Genomic DNA, 19,686 nt, shown 5'->3' with positions numbered 1-19,686 from the left:
ACCTTCACTTCCCCTCAGGCTGCTCAGCAGACCTGCGGGATGGTCCCATAGCCATCAATATTCAGCCTGCTGAGAGAGACCTAGGAACAGTATCACCAGCCCCAAATGGCTAGAAATCAGCAGTCAGGCCCCCTAATACTGGCATAAAATATAGGGAATTTTCAAAATAATCAGTGTTGGGAGGTTTATTCACCTCCTGGCTTTTGAGCCTTTGGGTCCCGCTCGGATCATGTTTCCTGGCTTTTCTTCACAACCAGAGAGGTTAGAAATAGAGGTTCTAAAATGGAAGATTCTCTTGTAGTGACCTGACTCCAGGAGCTGGGGCTTTAAGGAAAACATCAAATATCACAAGAACTGGCCCTACTGTGGGGAGCCTCAAATCTTGGTAATGTGGCAGGACTGGGACTGCCCCAACACATTTGGTCACAAGATGTGGCCCTAAAAGCACCCCAATGCCTGAAGGCCAGGGCTTTCCGGTACTAGCAATCAGCCTCAGCTGGCCTGACCAGCTCAGCAGACTCAAGGTCACTGGTTTCATAACCTGTGTTTAGAAGGCATCGTGGAAGGTGTTATGTGTACACTGGCGACATACTGGTCATTATTATCGTGTGGTGCATGCACAGGTGATATATGAAAAATTATAAATACGCCCTGGAAATATGTTCTTAAAATGTAGTTGGCAGGTAGGGCTTAAGTCACCTCACCCTGGACAAATAAATGTGGTTCCACCTGCGTGGCTGTGTCTCCAGTGTAAACTCAGCAAAGAGAGAATATACAAGTATATTTACATAAAAGGTAAATACACCTCTACGCTGTCCTTGGGAGCCAAAAAATCTTTAGCCGTATTATAGGTGAAACTGCATTATATCGAACTTGCTTTGATCCGCGAGTCATAGCCTTCCCCGTGCACTGCTTTACCGCTTTATATCTGAATTTGTTATATCGGGTCATGTTATATTGAGGTAGAGTTGTACCATAATCAAATTAGCAAACTGGGGAGGCAGCTGCTTAACTATCCGGGTTGGGGAGGGGACTGCAAAAATTCACAAGGTGTGAACTCCCTGATGGCCCCAGCAGGACTGCCTGGCTTTGAAAACAAAGATAAACTTTGAGGATAACAGGCAGACAGAAAAAGGCACGTTGGCATCCTTCACCTAAGGGGACAAAGAAAGGCAGTGTTTTGGGCTCTGTGTTGGACCCTGGCTAAGGACTGGCCAGCCATCTGGGAGAACAAATGTGGTGGGAAAATTACTTTGCTTTGTTAAGTTAGGGTTGAGTCTTATAAGTGTATTTTTACTTTTGTTTGTTTGTAATCATTTCTATCCAATTGCTTCTATTTGGTATCCCTGAAACATCTGCTCTTTGGTAATAAACTAAATCTTGTTTTATTACACAACCATCTCAGTGCAGTTTATCAAATGGAAGGGTAAGATCCTCAGCCAAACTACGAGGCGGGTGCTGTGTCCCATCTCTTGAAAGGAGCAGAGAACTTGGTAAGGTTTTATGAGTGCTGCAGGGAGAGGGGCTGAGCAGTGCAGAGGAGACAGTTTTGGGGAGACTCTGGATTGAAGTGCTGTTGATGGTGTCACCCTGCGAGGAGTAACCAGGCTGGTGGAAGCCAGGGTGAGGCTCTCGTGCTGTGAGCAGGCTGCTGGCATCAGGGCGCTGAGCCAAAGCTGCACAGCATAGAAGCACCTAGGGTTACAGGGAACACAATCCCCTCCTGGTCTGGATTGATCCCCCAAAGCATCACGCACGGTAATGATGGGCCAGCTCGAAGGAGACCAGAATGCCTGGAAAAAGAAAGCTGAGGCCCTTGGGGCTCTCTTGAGTGCTTTGACTATTAAGTTAATTCAGACTGAAATGGTTTTTATTTTTAGCCTGCAGTAAAGGTAGTGCACGTGTCTCAGAACTCCAACGTGCACTCCAGCTTGCAAGGGAACTGGGGAGCCGCCTCCTGCCCCCTCTGCATGTCAGTCACAGCAACGGGTTTAGGGATACGAATGACTCATATTGCTCCTGTTTGCCCTGCAGAGTCAGCCCGGCTCTGCGGGAGGGAGCTGAAGTCTGTTCCTTCAAAACTGCTGCCTGGGCCTGTCTTGCACCGTGGAAGGCTGTGGGAGCACACAGGGGTCATGGAGGATTTCCAGCTGACCTGTCAGAATGTGTTCAGGCTGGGTCTGAGCCCTCTTGGTTTCCTACTCTTGGCTTTAGTATTTGGGCTTTTCTCCTCCTCAGTCATGGGTATAAGGCTGATGAGTGCAGACTGAGAGCGATGCCTATCAGATTGCTGGAGCCATGAAGTAGAGAGCAGGGCTCAGGCTGTTTCACTGCTGCAGAGAGTGACTGTTGGCTGCCGTTTGAAGAGAGAACTGTGCGGTGGCATGGCAGGTGTCCTTGCTGCGGAGCCTGGCTGAGCACTCTACCTGTGCACACAGCCTAATTACTGCCCTCGTGCCTGGATCAGTCACTTCTCTGCAATTCCAGGTCATCCCAAATACCACAGCTGGAGCTGCCCAGCCCTCTGCTATATGCTCAGCTCACAGTGACCTTGAACAGCAGCTCTCTGGCCTATGGAGTTACCTTGGAAGGAGATCTGATCCAGGCTTCCTGGCTCTCGGAGGAGACTTTGGTATAATGCCCCAGACCCTGACCAGCTCTGGCCAGCCCCTCTGGGCACCACGCTGCCCCCAGTACACAACAGTGGACACAAGAGTGTGGCCAACTCTCTCTGTTCTAGCCTGAGTCTTGTGCTGTTTGATGTTTCAGTGAAGGCCCCAGCTCCTGAAATCACAGGAGCCCCCGAGAATCTCAGCTTTTGTCTGAGTGAAAAGTAAGTTTCCAGCCCTCGTGGTTGTAGAGAGAACTTTAATCCCTCCAACATCCACAGGCAAATAGAAACCCCACCGCTGTTGTTTTTAAATCTCATGGGTTTGGGGTCTAATGATTTTCAAATGCTTCGGGCTGGCAACACTGCAGTGACAATGACAATGCTGAGCACTCAGCAGCCATGGCTCTCCAAGTGCATCCCAAAAGGCAGCTGAGTTACTGGCCCCATTACAGATGGCTCAGGGAGAGGAAGTGATGCACACAAGGTCACCCAGCACATCAGTGGCCAGATCCCCTATCCCCCTGGCCTGGGCCCTGAAGCCAGATTTTCACAAGAGCCCAGGGCCAGGTTTCCAGGAGTGCTTGGCAGCTCCAACTGGAGCCAGACCTTTGAAAGAGCTCATCTCCCAGCCAGGCACCCACCTGCGGGAGACGTCCTGCACGATGCTCGGCATGCAAGGCCAGCCAGAGGACCGAGCCTGGTGCAGAGTCTGGCCTCTGATTTGGGGTCCTTCCTAAGAGTCGGCCGTTCTCTCCTCCCCCAGCCTCCACACTCTTCCCTCTATTGGTTCAACCTTCACCTTCTCTCCCCCATGTCATCATCATTTCATTTCTTTTGCCTGCCCCAGAACTTCTAGGACAGTGTCCCCGTCTCTTAAAGGGACATGCACACCTTCCCAGGCAGAAGTCATCCAGTTTTCCTCCCCTCACAATGACTGGAAAAGGGGGCAGGTGGAAGAGGGAGGAACAGGACTGTGTCAGCAAAGGAGACAGAAGGGAAGAAGTGCAAGAGCGGGTGCAGCAGCCTGGTTGTAGGGGTGGGCACAGGGCTCCACAGAAATGCTGTTAAAGCGACGAGCACCATGTGAGCAAGGGCAGGGCTTGGGACCTAGCTATACAACACCCCAGTGATGCCTTTGCCATTAGCAAGGTCCTGTTCCCGTGGCCCTGATCCTGGGCCTTTGAATCGCCACCTGCAGCCGTGCATCCAAGGTAGTGTGCTATAATCTCTCCAGCAGGAGTCCAGAAGGCCCTGTGTCCAGGGCTCTCCTAGCTCAGGCTGTCACCCGGACAGCGTTCCCGCCCCTTTCGTTTGGGAATGCCATCAGAAAAAGAAAGGCATTTGTCTGGCAATTTGTTCCTGGTCAGTCTGTTCCACAGGTTGCTGTCTTGTGTGACAGGGAGCAGAGGGAGGTGATGTGTCTCTCCCCCTCCCCTCTCTCGCAGTTGCGGGTTTGTTATGAGCCCTGGGGGCTGAGAGCTATCAAACAAGACTATAAGAGAACACCCCCCCTCCAGGCCAAAGCCTGCTGGCCCTGGCCAAGTGACTCTCTTTTCACTTGCCCTCGTGGGTGGGGGCAAAGGGCACATGACACTTTGTGCTGAGAGAGGGAAGGACTTGAGCTGGTAGTTCCCTGTCCTAGGTTTAGGATGCAAACCCCCACACCAGGCCTGATACTGGGTGCATTAATCTGCAAATCCAGTAACTGTGAGCTCTAGTCCCAGCTCTTCCACTGATAGGTGTTAACATTTCTGTGCCTAACAGCCATCTTTGTGAGCTCAGGTGTCATGCCATAGGGGTCAGGCTCATTCGCCCGTCTCCTTGAAAGGAGAGCTACAAAGAGTTACCACTACCAGCGCTGAGACCAGAGCCCAGGTCCTGCAGAGAGCAGAGCTGCACTTACTCCATTCCACTTTGCCACACATCCGAAGAAGTGGGTATTCACCCACGAAAGCTCATGCTGCAAAACGTCTGTTAGTCTATAAGGTGCCACAGGATTCTTTGTTGCTTTTGCCATACAGGCCTTTTCCAAATGGGAACATCAGGGGGCTATAAGGGGCTGCCACTCAGGGCCTGCTGGGCCAGATAGGGCCAACTGTGGGGGTGGGCAGGCTGGGTGATGCCCAACACATGGCTTCCTGAGGGGGCACTTCCAGAGCAGAGGAGTCCTGTCCCTCGTGCTCCCTCCCGCTGCTCTTCAGCTGTCTACTGCCACCGCTGCTCCTACCCCCCTTCGCCCCCCCACCCGGCTTGGAGCTGCCCCTGACCAACCTGCTCCTGTGTGCTGTGCAGAGGGTAGGGGGCTGATGGTGGGGAGTCCCCATCCCCCTGCCTGTGTACCCGGTCTGAGCTGGGGTGGGGAGACAGGAGTCTGGCCGTGTGCTGCTGCGCTGCTCTGGGTTAGGAGTGGGAGCTGCTGGCAACTGCTGCTGGACTGAGCAAGCCTTCAGACTACCGAGTGCTGTGCTTAAAGCAGGGGTGGGCAAACTTTTTGGCCTGAGGGCCACATTCAGGGCTGGCTCCAGGCACCAGCTCAGCAAGCAGGTGCTTGGGGTGGCCAAGGGGAAGGGGCGGCACGTCAGGCTCTTTGGTGGCAATTCGGCGGTAGGTCCCTCGGTCCCTCTTGGAGCGAAGGATCTGCGGCCGAATTGCCACCGAAGAAGAAAGCGGCGTGGTGGAGCTGCCGCAGATCGCGATCGCGGCTTTTTTTTTTTCCGCCACTTGGGGTGGCAAAACCCCTCGAGCCGGCCCTGGCCACATCGGGGAATAGAAATTGTATGGAGGGCCATGAATGCTTACAAAGTTGGGGTTGGGGTGCGGGGGTGGGGGGGACTCTGGGGTGGGGCTGGGGATGAGGAGTTTGGGGTGTAGGAGGGTGCTCTGGGTTGGGACCGAGGGGTTCGGAGGGCAGGAGGCGGATCAGGGCTGGGGCAGGAGTGCGGGGGGTGAGGGCTCTGGCTGGGGTTGCAGACTCTGGGGTGGAGCTGAGGATGAGAGGTTTGGGGTGCAGGAGGGTGCTCCAAACTGGGATTGAGGGGTTTGGAGAGTGGGAGGGGGATCAGGGCTAGGGTAAGGGGTTGGGGCGTGGTGAGAGGCTCAGGGGTGTGGCCCCCGACCCAGCGCCCCGGCCAGAGTGGGGCTGAGCCACTTAGTGCAGCTCAGGGGCCAGCTTAAAACGGCTCGTGGATTGGATCTGGCCCACGGGCTGTAATTTGCCCACTCCTGGCTTAAAGTGACAGTGCGCGCGCGCACACACACACACTCTCTCTCTCTCTCTCTCTCTCTCTCACATTCCCCCAACACACACACTTGTATTGTTGTTATTACTTCTTGGTACTTGCTATCGAAATGTGCAGGGCACATATAGTTTCTGTAACTTTATTCTTTCAAAGTCCATTAAGGATTACATTGATGGTATTTTAGTTTTTTGACTGAAAAATAATTTTATTTCTCTCTCATGCTTAAATTTAATTCTTTGAGTAGTCAGTTCTAAAATGCCTAACCTGTCCTGGCTGGAGTAATTATCATTATTACTTTAATTATCATATTGTGCTTTGTCATTTATTATTTAAAGTGGTACAATCAAATAATAGTATCCTCCTAGAATGTAAATTTAGCTTGTACTAACCTTAGCAGTGTCAGTTTAAAAAACATTAGCTAAACAAACAACTTTAGACACTGGGCAGATGAAAGTCACTTATTTTCAAATTGTATTTTTAGTTATATCTGTAAAATAACTTATAAGTTGTATGAAAATAAATGCAGTTCCACGTATGATACTAATAGCAATGATGGAGTCAAATTTGAGTTTCACGTACATGATTGTGATCGGTAAATGTAAATGCAAAAATAATTAGAAAAATAAATTCCCTTTCTTAATAAAAGAGCAAAAACCCTTACTCACATATGTTAAAATTAAGTAAATACATTTTTAGTGGAGCAAAAAAACCCTGACTGAAATATAGTCGATAATGGCAGTAACAGAGTGTGTCTATCAGGGAAAGTAAGCCAATTTTAAGCAGATTTTATTTATTTTTATTTTTCTCTACTAAAGATAGTGTACAAAGTATCAAACTTGTGTTTCTGATATCTGTATTAAAGCCGCAGAATTGATCTGTCTAGGTTTGGGATTGGGAATATTTTGCTGTATTATCCCCTGATTGTTCTAAATTTACATATAAACTTAAAATGTGGCTTTAATTGGTGTTTGTATATATTTTTTCTTTCTTTATATAACAATTAAATACAATACTCCTGTCAGCTAATTCCTACGTTATTATCTGCAAAAAAACCCTATAGTTTTCAGGAACCTAAGTAGTCCCTGGAATCACGGTTAAAGTTGCCTCCCGAGTCCCACCCCACAAAATCTGAAATGGTGCCCCGGTGAGCCAGGAGCGGTTACAGGGCTGCAGGAAGGCAGTGAGCTCTGGCAAGATGCAGCCCCTGTGTGACAGTACAAAGCCCACCTTGAGCCACAGGCTGAGTGCCAGGCACCACCAGTCGCAGCAGCAGCGCAGAAGTAAGGGTGGCAATACACCATCCTTACTTCTGCACTGTTGCTGGCAGTGGTGTTGCCTTCAGAGCTGGGTGCCCGACCAGCAGCTGCCACTATCAGTCCACCCTGCCAGTGCTTAATTGGTGCCAGGACTGAGCTCTGGCAGCTCTTCCAATACAAATTAAGCACTAAGGGAAGGCAACAGGGCCTGGAAGTGTTGAGGTGGGGGGCGGGGGAAAGGAGAGGAAAGCCTAGGGAATCTATGGGGGCCAAGGGTGATGGGGAGACCAAAATACCAGTTTGCCCAGGGCACCATTTTCCCTAAGGCTGGCTCTGCTGCCAAGCCCAGCCTCACAGGCTCTTCCCATGGGTCCAGCCTAAGCCTGAAGTGGTGTGAGCAGCACAGCATCGCTGTGGGTCCAGGTTCCTATGCTGGCTCCATGGCTAGCCCACCTTTTCCTGGGCTGCTTGGCAGACTTTTCCTCAGTTCTTGCTTGTGCCGGTGTTGACAGCAGAGCTGGAGCCCCAGGAGAATACAGTGAGGTCAGGCCTGGGATTCCCCCCTGGGTACACGCAGCAGCCAAGGGTCTGTCCACACAGCAAAGAAAACCTGCAGCTGGCCCATGACAGCCGACTTGGGCTCGCAGGGCTCAGGCTGTGGGGCAGTTCCATTGTTGTATAGACCGTGGGCTCTAGGACCCTGCGGGGTGGGAGGGTCCCAGAGCTCGGGTTCCAGCCCAGGCCCGAAGTCTACAAAGCAATTAAACAGCCCCACAGCCCGAGTCAGGTGGCACAGGCCAACCACTGGTTTTTCTTTGCTGTGTAGACAGACCTTAGTGACCCAGGCAGGGACTTTCCTTCTCACAGCCTGGCCCGCTCACTGCCTGCTTTGCACCTTGCTGTTCAGTATCAGGGGGTAGCCATGTTAGTCTGTATCCACAAAAACAACAAGGAGTCCGGTGGCACCTTAAAGACTAACAGATTTATTTGGGCATAAGCTTTCGTGGGTAAAAAACCTAGTCTTTAAGGTGCCACCAGACTCCTTGTTGTTTTTGCTGTTTAATGAATCACATTGCTCCTCCCCAGAGAGCCTCTGCCTCCCAGACTCCTCTCAAAGTCATGTGCTCTGCAGGGTCTCATCAGCATAAAGAGTTGATACAAGACACACAGCAGATCCTCACACTCTGTGCATCTCCAGGGAACGTCTCCAGGAGATGAGGGGTGCTGCACGATCTTGTTGGAATCCAGGGCACTCTTTACAGGCTGCGGATGGGCAGAGAACTGGGGTTCAGTACTGGTATTAGCTGTGTTTGTCTGTCTCTCTCCTGCCCTGAGACCTCCAGATTGTAGGCCCACTTCCCATATCCATCTCTGTTTAGACTTTGCCTTGTCTGAAAGCCAGCTTAACAGGACCCTCTTCTTCCCAGCAGAAACCCAGGAAGGTCACATCTCAGCCAGGAGAAGATTCTCTGAATTGCCCTCTGCCCCCCGGCTGGCAGAGCTACATGTCTCCCCAGGGCCACAGGTACTATGTGAACACCTTCACCAACGGTAAGCCCCGTTCAAGCTTGTAGCACCTTGGCTCTGCTGTAGTGAAGGGTCTCACAGGGTTGTTTTCTGGGTGTTTTGAATTCACCTCTGGGCTGCCAGTGGTGGTCCACACTGGTTTTCAGGGAGACAATGTGAAGAACAAAAGCATGTGAATGGTACAAATAAATTTCATTGACAAATTCCAGCGACATCAAGAGGAACTCCAAGGAAGCATAGTTTAAGCTCTCACTCCGAAGTGCCAGAGTGAGGGATGTCTGTGCCACCTTAACTCTGACCCCGCAGTGTGTGCTGTAAGAGGCCATCTTTAGTTCCATGGTACTTCTCTGGCGTACAGGATTCAGACTGGTGCATGGCTGATTTCAGACATGGCCATTATAGTTTTAAACTGAAAGCTATTTTTTCCATCAGCTAAAATGTCTGTGTGATTCCAAGTGCAAAGTGTTCCATCGCATAAGGTAGTGATAATTGCAGTCCATGTGTCTTGGCTTTTACCGAGCTCATGTGCTGTGGTAATTGGTGCTTTATAGGCAGGGGGATAATATGGATGTAGAACCACTGATCGTGTGTAGTCACTTAGAGTTTGAATGTTGCAAGTTTGTTCTGATCTCCTATAAATGAAAAATGTCTGTGGATTAAAACTTCCAAAAGTGGTTACGTGACTTAGGAGCCAAAGTCCTCTTTTCCAAAGGCCCTTAGGCATTTAGGAGCCCGTCTTACTGGATGTCAATAGAACTTCAGCTCCTGTGTCACTTGGGCACTTTTGAAAATTTTGCCCTAATTCTTAAACTTGCAAAAAGACCCCATTCCTAACCTGAATTGAGTGTGTGTCAATGCAAGGGGTCTGTGGACAGCCTGAACCAGTGGCTCTAACGGCTGTGAAATAGCTTGGGATAAGCACAGAATAAACTGACAGGAACCCATTCATCTTTCTTGGTCTGAGCCAAATCTGTCTAGATTTGAGCCACCGGCATCAGAAAGAGAATGTATTTTTCAAACATGGTGCTTAGGCGACTCAGGCTGCCACCTCCTCCCAAGAGGGCCTGTGCTCTGGATTGCTGTTTTGGGGACTGCCTTTTTCATTTCCTTTTAAAATCAGCTTTTCTCTTCACTCTAAAATGTTTGTGCCAAACATCCTCCCCCCAACCCCAGTCTGTTCAGGCTCTGTGCATGTGTAACCGACACACTGCCTGGGTGTGGTGTTCTGTCCCCTCTAGTGGCACCGAGACCACTTAGAGAGAGAGATTAATGAGTCTGCTCTACAGCCTTAGCTATGGCTGTTAGAGGCTCATGCATTTAGCTCCAGAGGTCCCAGGTTTGATCCCACCCGTCAACGACTGGGGTCTGTCGGCGTTACACATAGCCAGAGATGCTGGGAGAGAATGAGCGGACTTTGCTCCTGCCCCATGCAGTGGTCTGGTCCTCTAAGCTGCAGGGGCAGACGATAATAATGAGAGCTGTCCCCAGAGCTGTATCTTTACAAGGCACCATCCCAGCATTCCTGACAAGCTCCACACGGAGCTAGGGCAGAGCCAGTGGCCTACTTTTCCAGATGGTGAAATGGGGTGGAAAAGTAATTTCCCAAGGCTGTGCAGCAAGGTCTGATGGGGTAGTGGAACCCAGGGCGGTGCTAACCCACACCCCACAGGGCCAGCCCACCCTGCATATCCAGCTGCCTGTAGTCTCGCCACTCTTCTGTGTGCACAGTAAGGCTGACACAAACTCGTGGCCAACTCTCACACTGCACTTTCTCCACTGGAGATCACATCAGAGATATGGCTCCTGGTGCCTGCTCTGCCACAAGTCCCCCTACTGTCATTCATCGTTCCTCATAAGTTGCCCCATCAGTTCAGGAGGAGGCGTGACATTTACAGTCCACGCGCGACACGTGACTGGAGGATTCCCCAAGCAGCAGGGGTGAAGTGCAGAGCATTGCTAAGGCCAGTTGTAAGCGTGGGTGCGAATAGAACGTGGATTTATTGAGCCCAGGGCTCATAGGTGCTGGAACGAGGGGTCCTGGGGGTGTGGCAGCACCCCCTGGCTGGAGGTGGTTTCCATCATATAGAGGGTTTACAGTTTGGTTCAATGGCTCTCAGCCCCCACAACTACAAAAATTGTTCCAGCACCTATGCCTGGGCTCTGAGGTGCTCAGGGTGGGGTGGGGAGAGTGGGGACCCTGTTTCCAGGCTGTGTGACTCCCAGAACAGCTGAGTGCTGATGGCTGTAGGGCATTCTAGGCAGGAGCGCCGGCAGCCTTTTTGGCGCCCTAGGTGGCGGAAGGTCCCGCCCCCAAAATGGCACCCCTGATGGAGGCAGCAGACGGTCCCGCCCATGAAATACCACCAATGACCACGGTGGCTGAACATCCAGCCGCCACGGTCGCCGCCCCCCAAATGTCAGCACCCTAGGCGACCACCTAGGTCACCTAATGGGTTGCGCCAGCCCTGATTCTAGGGGTTCTTTAACTGCACTCCATGTCTGCTGCTGCCAGCGCTGGTGATAAGCCATGGGATGGGGTGGCCAAACCATGGCTCATGAGCTGCAGCCAGGGCTCTTTTACAGTTAAAGTGCGGCTCGTGGAGGATCCCCTCTCCATTCTCCACCTAGCAAACTGCAGGGGAGCTCGGGGCTTCTGCCCTGCGGCAGGGTGGTAGGGCTAGAGGCCATGGGTAGCACGTGACTCCTGATCCCCTGCCCTCTCCCCCGCGGGACCCTCGTCCCCCTGCCCTTCCCTGCCGCGGGGCTTTAGTCCCACTACCCTCCCCCACCACAGAGCCCTCGTCCTCCTGCTCTCCCCTGATGTGGTGCTCTCATCTCCCTGCCCACCCCACCCCCCGCAGGGCCCTCATCCCTCTGCCTTCCCCTGCTTCAGGACCCTAATCATACTGTCCTCCAGTGCTATGGGGCCCATGTCCTTCCTCCCTCCCCCTCCCTGGGGCCCACATCTTTCTGCCCTCCCCTGCCGTGGTGCAGTCGTCCTCCTGCCCTCTCCCACCGTAGGGCCCTCGTCCTCCTGCCTGTCCTCGCTGCAGGCCCTCGTCTTCCTGCCTTCTGCCCTGCCGCAGGGCCCTCATCCCCCCAAGTTCCCCTGCCATGGAGCCCTTGTCCTTCTGCCTCCCCCGCCATGAGGCCCTCATGGTCCTGCCCTCTCCAGCCACAGGGTCCTCGTCCTCCTGCCCTCCCCTGCCGTGGGGCCTTCGTCTCCTGCCCTCCCCCCCGTAGAGCCCTCATACTCCTGCACTCCCCCATTGCGGGACCCTCATCTCCCCTGCCCTCCCCTCTGCAGAGGCCTTGTCCCCCTGCCTTCCCCCACCACAGGACCCTAATCCTCTTGCCCTCCCCCTGCCTGGGGCCCTCGTCCTCCTGCCCTCCCCCTGCCTGGGGCCCATGTCCTTCTGTCCTCCCCTGCCTTGGGGCCCTTGTCCCTCTATCCTTCCCCCCCCCCCCCCGGGCTCTCGTCTACCTGCCATGGGGCCCTAATCCTCCTGCTCTCTCCCGCCGCAGGGCCCTTGTCTCCCTGCCCTCCCCTGCCATGGGGCCCTTGTCCTCCTGCCCTTCCCAGCTGCAGGGTTCTCATCCTCCTGCTGTCCCCTGCCGTGGGGCCCTCATCCTCCTGCCCACCGCTGCCACAGTACCCTTGTCTTTCTGCCCTCCTCTGCCTTTGGGCCCTAGTCCTCCTGTCCTCCCGCGCCACAAGGCACTCATCCTCCCGCCTTCCTCCCCGCAGGGCACTCATCCCCCTGTCCATCCTCCCTGCAGTCCCTCATCTTCCTGCCCTCTTCCCTGCCACAGGGCCCTCATCCCTCTGTGGTCCTCTGCCTTGGGACCCTCGTCCTTCTGCCCTCCTCCACCGTGGGGCCCTCATGCTCCTGCTCTCCCCAGCCACAGGGCTCTCATCCCCCTATGCTCCCCTGACTTGGGACCCTTGCATAAGCATCGATTTCCTCTCTGACCCATGGGTGCTTGACCCCCCTGCCCCTGCACCACCCTCACCCCACCCCAATTCCACTCCCTTCCCCCATGTTCCTGATCCTGCCCTGCTTCTTTACCGCCTCCTCCCCTAAGCACGCCGCATACTCACTCCTCCCCCTCCCTCCCAGGAAGTCCTAAGCGCAGACAAACAGCTGTTAGATGGTGGGCAGGAAGCATTGGGAGGGTGAGGAGTGGGGACGTGGTGTGCTCAGGGGAGGAGGAGGCAAGGAGGGAGTGGGGGCGGGGGGAGCTTGGCTGCTGGTGGGTGCGGAGCACCCGCTAATTTTTCCCCATGGTGCCCTCATCTCCCTGCCCTCCTCCGCCATGGGACCCTCATCCCCTTGCCCTCCCTTGCCGTGGGACCCTTGTCCTGCCCCCCCACACCGCAGGGACCTCGTCCCCCTGTCCTTCCTCGCTGCAGGCCCTTATCTTCCTGCCCTCTCCCCTGTTGAAGGTCGCTTGTCCCCCTGACCTCCTCCTCATCCTCCTGCCCTCCCCTGCTGCGGGGCCCTCGTTCCGCTGCCCTCCCTCATCGTGGAGCCGTTGTGCCCTGGCCCTCCCCCGCCACAGGGCTCTCGTCCCCTGCCCTCCCCTGCTGTGGAGCCCTTGTCACCCTTTCCCCCCTGTGCTGTAGGGCCCTCCTCTCCCTGCTCTTGCTGTTGCAAGGCCCTTGTCCCGCTGCCCTCCATGCCATGGTTCTCCCTCCTGAGACCCAGGGTGGGTGAGGACCTGGCTGTCTGAAAGAGCAGCTCCCTTCACACCACTGCCCTCCATGCCATGGTTCTCCCTCCTGAGACCCAGGGTGGGTGAGGACCTGGCTGTCTGAAAGAGCAGCTCCCTATTCACACACTGCTGGGATAGGGGCCAGTATCTGGGCACATCAACAGTCAGACTTTGCCGCTCTGGCATCAGAGCAGAGGCCATGATGGGCCACCATCTCATGGAGTTTATCCAAATTCAAGTACAGGCAGCTCTTCTAGTGACTATTGAATGGAGAGGGTGAGAGATGATCTAGGGAAAGAAGGAAAAAGAAGTTAAAACACACACAAAGCCAGTCTGAAATCCTGGAGGTCAGGGAACTGAAATCGCTTGGTCCATTGGCTGTGCTCCTTCACTGGTGCTGGCTGCCTACATACTTTGGTATCTCTAGGCAGCAGGTAGGATTCCAGGACTGATGGACGACGTGCTGTTCCACTTCAGAAAATCCTACCTTCCTCTTTTGCAACATCGGCAAAAGGCTCTTATGAAGGACTGTTTTACAAACTAAGGAACATGTTTGATATGCTGCAGATAAAACACAATCTTTTATTTATTCCCTTTGCAAAATTAGAAACAGAGCATTGTTTGTTACACAAAATATGCAACATACTTGCATGATTTGTCCTTTCATGAACATGTGGAAAATTTGGCAACAGCTTGGCTCATCTTATCCAGTGCTCCGTGCATTTCAGTCTAGTATGTATGGGAAACTTCAGAGAACATTGCCTTGTTGATCACAGCAGAAAATAGGCTGTATTTTCAATTAAGAAGGTCATAGTCAAATTCTACCCTGCTTTCATTCTTGTAGACAATGGATGTAAAAGGTCATAAGAGAGTGCAGAATTGTGGACCCATTGTATAGTATATTATATATCACCACGACCACCAAAACCCAACCCTTTTCCCTAAAAACAACTACAAAAACCAGCCATTATTTAGGTTGCAAACTCAAGCGCTTTAAAGTTAGGGGATGCCAGATTGAAAGTAGCTCTCAGAGACTTCATTTGCCCTTTATACTATGTATTTTAAAACAGTGTTTAATTACATGATCACATGTTTTTTCCTCAGTGGGTTTTCAACAGGGTTTGAATCTAGAAGCTTCAAATCCCCAGCACAGATTTTTGCTACTTGAGCTAAATGAGCAGTAGTCTGGTATCTGTGGCCACTAGAGGACATGCTACATTTGCCAGTTGGTTACACAACTATTAGTGACAGAGGTGGAGTGTCGAGTATCCGGATTCCTGCATAGCCAAGCACAGATTTGGTGCATTTATTCTGAAATGCAATGTGGTGATGTGAATGAGATGTGATTTTGGGACCTAGGTTCTTCTACCGGCAGTTATCTTGTGCTGCCTTTCTGTTACTTTATTTGTGAATTGGATGAAATGTGAATTGGTCTGCCTCCCAGGGCAGGGGTATGGGGTCTTGGTCAGTAATGGAAGCTGGGAACAGGAACATGAACCCTGCTAGGAGAAGTGAGGCCAGAACCCATGTGTGACGGGTTGGACCTCCCTTCTGGGACGCCACTTGATGTGCTAGGGTTTAACTGAGTCTCCCCTGCTCAGTCAGCCTGGGTTCCTGCTTACTGCTTTGTTGGAATAGGCTTTCTGGCCTCTTGCAGCACACACACACAGATAGGGCCACTCTGTGAGAGGGCTCCCCCAGCACTCATGCCCCCCTCCCAGTTAGAAATTACATAAACTGTGTTTTATTATGAACAAGCAATATGTTTATTAACTACAAAAGGTGAATTTTAAGTGAATATAAGAGATAGAACAAAGCAGATTACTGAGCAAATAAAACAAAATACTCAAACTAAGCTCAATATACTGCAAAGTTTCTGTAGTTCAGAGTTCCAGTTATATTTCTTTTCCGACTGGACCCTTGTCTGAGTCTAGATGCCCCCACCCCCCCGGCCTTCCCTTCAGGTGGCTTTATCAGTCTTCCTTCTTGGGCAGACAGGCTATGGAGAGGAGGAGTCCCGTTTGCCTTCCTCACCACCCTTAAACAGGATTTACATAAGGCAGGAATCCTTTGTTTCCCAAATTTGTCCCCCATTCCTTTCCAGTGGAAAGTTACAAGAAGTCCCAGGTAATGCTTAGCAGCAGGTGACAAGACCACTTTACTGTAGTGTCACAGTTACACGCCTCCCAGGAGGGAGAGAGATTAGTATCTTCCTGTTTTTGTTGTTCCTTCAGGATGGCTCATCAAATTTGACAGCCTGTCGTCTGATGGATGTCTTCCCAATACACACCCAGTTGTAATTGTTACATAGTCCATATTTCTAAGTTTAGATACAGAAATGATACATGCATACAAATTGCATAATCACATTCAGTAAATCATAACCTTTCCAATGATACCTTACAAGATCCATCTTGCATAAAGTATATCTCAGTTATGTCATATTCATATCATAAGCATATTTTCATAAAGAATATGGAGTGAAACATCACACTATGGATTGCAGCAAAGTGCATCATCCCCAGAGTCAGAGAGTCTGTTCCATCACATGGGGGAATGTGGCAAATCGTGTGACTGAATTACCAACATCAGAGGGTTTGAGGCCTGGGACTGTGTCTCTGTGTGAGAGAGTAGGGGGGTTGGGAACCCATGTGTGAGCACTGCAGCTTTGACCTGAGAGTGCAGAGGGGCTAGTTTTGAGGTTCTCTGCCCAGTAAATCCCAGCAACAAGAGTAGCCACAACTCAGCCAGGTGTGAGAGTGCCTGCCCTGCCCGTCTCTGCTTAGTGTTGCCCTTCTCCAGACACTGAGCTCTGACACAAAGTTTGTGCTAATTAATACAATGAAAAACTTGATTTCATGTCAGCTCAGATTGCATCAGGACAGCCTCTCCCTGCCAGCCAGAACCTTAAAAGCATGGAAATAAAGAGAAAAGTCTCCAGCATTCCTTGCTGCTGGCCCATCACCCCAAATGCAGTCACAGCACTCTGCAGAACCTTAGCTCTGACCTCATGAAATCATAGGACTGGGAGGGTGTGACGAAGTGGGGATTTTCCCTTGTTCTCTTGTAGGTGAGTCTTACTGTTGAGCCTATGTAAGTTTTACTGTTTTGCATGAATACTGTGTGTGCCTCAGTTTCCCTGTGTGCTGCACCAATACCTTGGTGGTGAAAATAAGGGTGTGTGACTTTGGCTGAGACCTCTGGGGCAGGTGAGGCTGCTCCAACTGCCTGTCCATATGCTATGACTGGTGCCCTTTGTAACCTGAGACCCAAAAGGGGGATGTAACCAGGTGACGACCACATGACTCTTTGCCCGGAAAGTGAGACAAAGACAAGGAGGAAGAGCAAATGGGGGGCAGGATGGGTGCTGAGGTCGGGTTGCTGGAAGCTGGCATTCTTCTTGGGGGGACTGGAAGAAGGGGAGTCCAGGGCTTCTGGCCCAGGAATCCCCAAGATGGACTTGGCTGAAAGTCACTGATTTCTGTGATAGTAAGCTCTGTTCTGCACTGTGTTCCTGTCAACTAATACACCTTCTGTTTTACTGGCTGGCTGAGAGCCACATTTGATTGCGGAGCTGGGGTGCAGGGCCTTCTGGCTTCCCCAGGAGCCCTGCCCGGGCAGACTCGCTGCGGGAAACACACGGTGTGGAAGCGGATGCTGAATGCTCTGAGGTCACACCCAGGAAGGTCAAAGCTGCATAAGCTTCTTGCCCTGGCGACAGTATGCTCAGAGAGAGGAGGCATGCTCCCCCAGAATCCTGACTGGCTTCATATGGAGTTGTTCCAGAGCATCGCCTGGTGATTCTGTGACACAGTTTTGACCTTCCTGGGCCTGACCTCGGAGCATTCAGCATCCCCTTCCACACCGAGCTGATGAAAACCAAAGACTCCCTGCCCAGAACTCTCCTGAAAGAGAAGAACCTAGCCCCATGGTACAACACAGCAGAGAAGTCCATTTTGCAATCTGGCAATGGCCAGGGTGGGAGGGCTGGTACACACTGAAGATTGGCTTATTTCATTTCAGGCAGTGAGAAAAACAGGTTTTACACCTCTACATTTAAAACCCATGATGATCTGTGGTGTATGGTGCAGTATGCTATTTCCTCTCTGTGTGTTTCACCTATCAAAGGGGAGGGCTAACTGCAGGCCAGATCTGACCAATCAGGGCTTTTAATCTGGCCTGTGGGATTGCCAGCCCTGTGGTGCAGCAGGGCTAAGGCAGGCTCCCTGCCTGCCCTGGCCCTGCGCTGCTCCCAGACGTGGTCGGCACCACATCCCCGCGGCCCCTGGAGGAGGGGCGGGGTAGAGGGCTCCATGCGCTGCCCTCACCTGCAGGCACTGCCCTCTGCAGCTCCCATTGGCCAGGAATGTGGAACCCACCAATGGGAGCTTCTGGAGTGGTACCCGCAGGTGAGGGCAATGCATGGCGGAGTCGCCTGCCCCATCCCATCCCATCCCACCCCACCCCCAGGAGCCACTGCCAGACATGCTGGCCACTTCCGGGAGCGGTGTGACACAGGGCCAGGGGCAGGCAAGGAGCCTGCCTTAGCCCTGCTGCGCTCCACTGTCACCCCAGAGCCGCTCAAGGTAAGCAGTGCCAGGCTGGGGCCTGGACCCTGAACTCCTCCTGTATCCCAAACCCCTCCTGCACCCCAACCCACTGCCCTGGGCCCCTTCCTGAACACCGCACCCCCTCCCACACCCCGCACTCCCTCACGCATCACAAGCCCCTGCCCCAGCCCTGCATTCATGGCCCTGCATGCAATTTCCTCACCCATTTGTGGCCCTCGGGCCAAAAAGTTTGCCCACCCCTGACCTATCAGCTCAGGTGAAGATGGGGGGTGCTATCCAGGCTGCTGAGGGTACTGAGGAGGGGGCTACTACCTCTCATTGTCAATTCATGCTGCCCGTCCCCTGCTTACAGTTCATTCTCTCCCCTCACTCTGTACATGCCTGTACACACACACACACACACACGCCCATGTACATGCACCCCTACACATACATGCAGACATGCAAACTCACACCTACCTGTACATGCACACACACTTCATACAGAAAGAGCCCCACAGCTCAGGGCAGGCTGGCCCCTCCCATACCTAAAACCCCCAGTCTGCCGGGCAAGAATCCTGCATGGAGCAGCTCTCTTCACCCCTCCCCACTTAAGTGGTGGTGCTGAGCCCTGGAAGCCCCTTTCTGAGGGGCCCCTTAGCAGACCCCAGCCCCTGAATATCCTGGCCTGACCTTACATTTTACATTGCTCTTCCCCCCCTTCTCTCATCTGAAAAGAAAGGGCATTCTGTGGCCAATGCTGTTTATGTGAGTGTCTGTGCCTGGCATTGCCCAGCCTCCAGCAGTGAGTTATGCGCCTTCCAAGCTGTTTCTCTGGCCTGGCACATTGGGCACTTCCTGCTTAGCTATCATGGAGTGGTGACATCTATGCATCTCCCTCACACCTGCCGGTAGCCAGGGCTTTCCCTGGCTTTCATCTAACTTCTTGCTGTCAGCACTTAGTCTCTGAGGAAATGAGAACTTGACAAAGATGTGTTGTCACTTTGGGGGAAGGTAATTGTGGTTTCAGAGGCAAATTATAGTACAGTTCTTTTCAGCCTTCAAAACATGGCAGAACCTGCCCATTGGGAAAGTGAATGTTATCCTGTCAGCCAGTTCCAGCACAAACAAGGTTCCTGTTCTCCCATTCAGGCTTAGCGTCCTGGCAACGTTTGTGACTGTCTGTCCGTGTTACCCATATGCCCCAGTGGCTGTGCTCTGGCAGGGGATTGAGGAGTGTCAGCCTGCTCGAATGCTCATTGTCTGTGGCAGGGAATGTGAGGAGTCAGGCACTTAACTGGAAAGAATGAGAACTGCTACAACACATTCATGGTCAGAAAAAGCTTTATGAAAAGATCTGTAAAAGCAGCAAAGAATCCTGTGGCACCTTATAGACTAACAGACGTTTTGCAGCATGAGCTTTCGTGGGTGAATGCCCACTTCATCGGATGCAAGAGTGGAAATTTCCAGGGGCAGGTAAATATAAGCAAGCCAGAAGCAAGCTAGAGATAACGAGGTTAGATCAATCAGGGAGGATGAGGCCCTGTTCTAGCAGTTCTAACAGTTGAGGTGTGAAAACCAAGGGAGGAGAAACTGGTTCTGTAGTTGGCAAGCCATTCACAGTCTTTGTTTAATCCTAAACTGATGGTGTCAAATGTGCAAATGAACTGAAGCTCAGCAGTTTCTCTTAGAAGTCTGGCCACACAATAGCAGATTTTAAGGTGGCCATCCTCCAGCAAAAAAACTTTAGGACCAGACTTCTAAGAGAAACTGCTGAGCTTCAGTTC

At 52.3% G+C, this 19,686-nt stretch overlaps 1 protein-coding gene across 6 annotated transcripts in view; it reads left to right on the top strand.

Annotated features, from left to right (window-relative positions):
- The window catches only part of GAS7 (growth arrest specific 7), a 222,686-nt gene that overhangs the window by 98,782 nt on the left and 104,218 nt on the right, over positions 1 to 19,686 (top strand). For 3 of the 6 annotated variants that reach the window (XM_039501440.1, XM_039501438.1, XM_039501441.1), the window contains exon 2: positions 8,534 to 8,657. The exons of 1 other annotated variant lie outside the window; for it this stretch is intronic. In XM_039501440.1, the coding sequence (XP_039357374.1) occupies positions 8,534 to 8,657 (124 nt within the window). The remainder of the gene's footprint in view (positions 1 to 8,533; positions 8,658 to 19,686) is intronic. 2 more of the 6 variants (XM_039501439.1, XM_039501442.1) reach the window with 1 other exon arrangement.

The sequence above is a fragment of the Mauremys reevesii genome, linkage group 15 (genome assembly GCF_016161935.1).
Source record: "Mauremys reevesii isolate NIE-2019 linkage group 15, ASM1616193v1, whole genome shotgun sequence".
Classification (NCBI taxonomy): Eukaryota; Metazoa; Chordata; order Testudines; family Geoemydidae; genus Mauremys; species Mauremys reevesii.
This window is presented reverse-complemented; position numbering and strand designations above follow the sequence as displayed.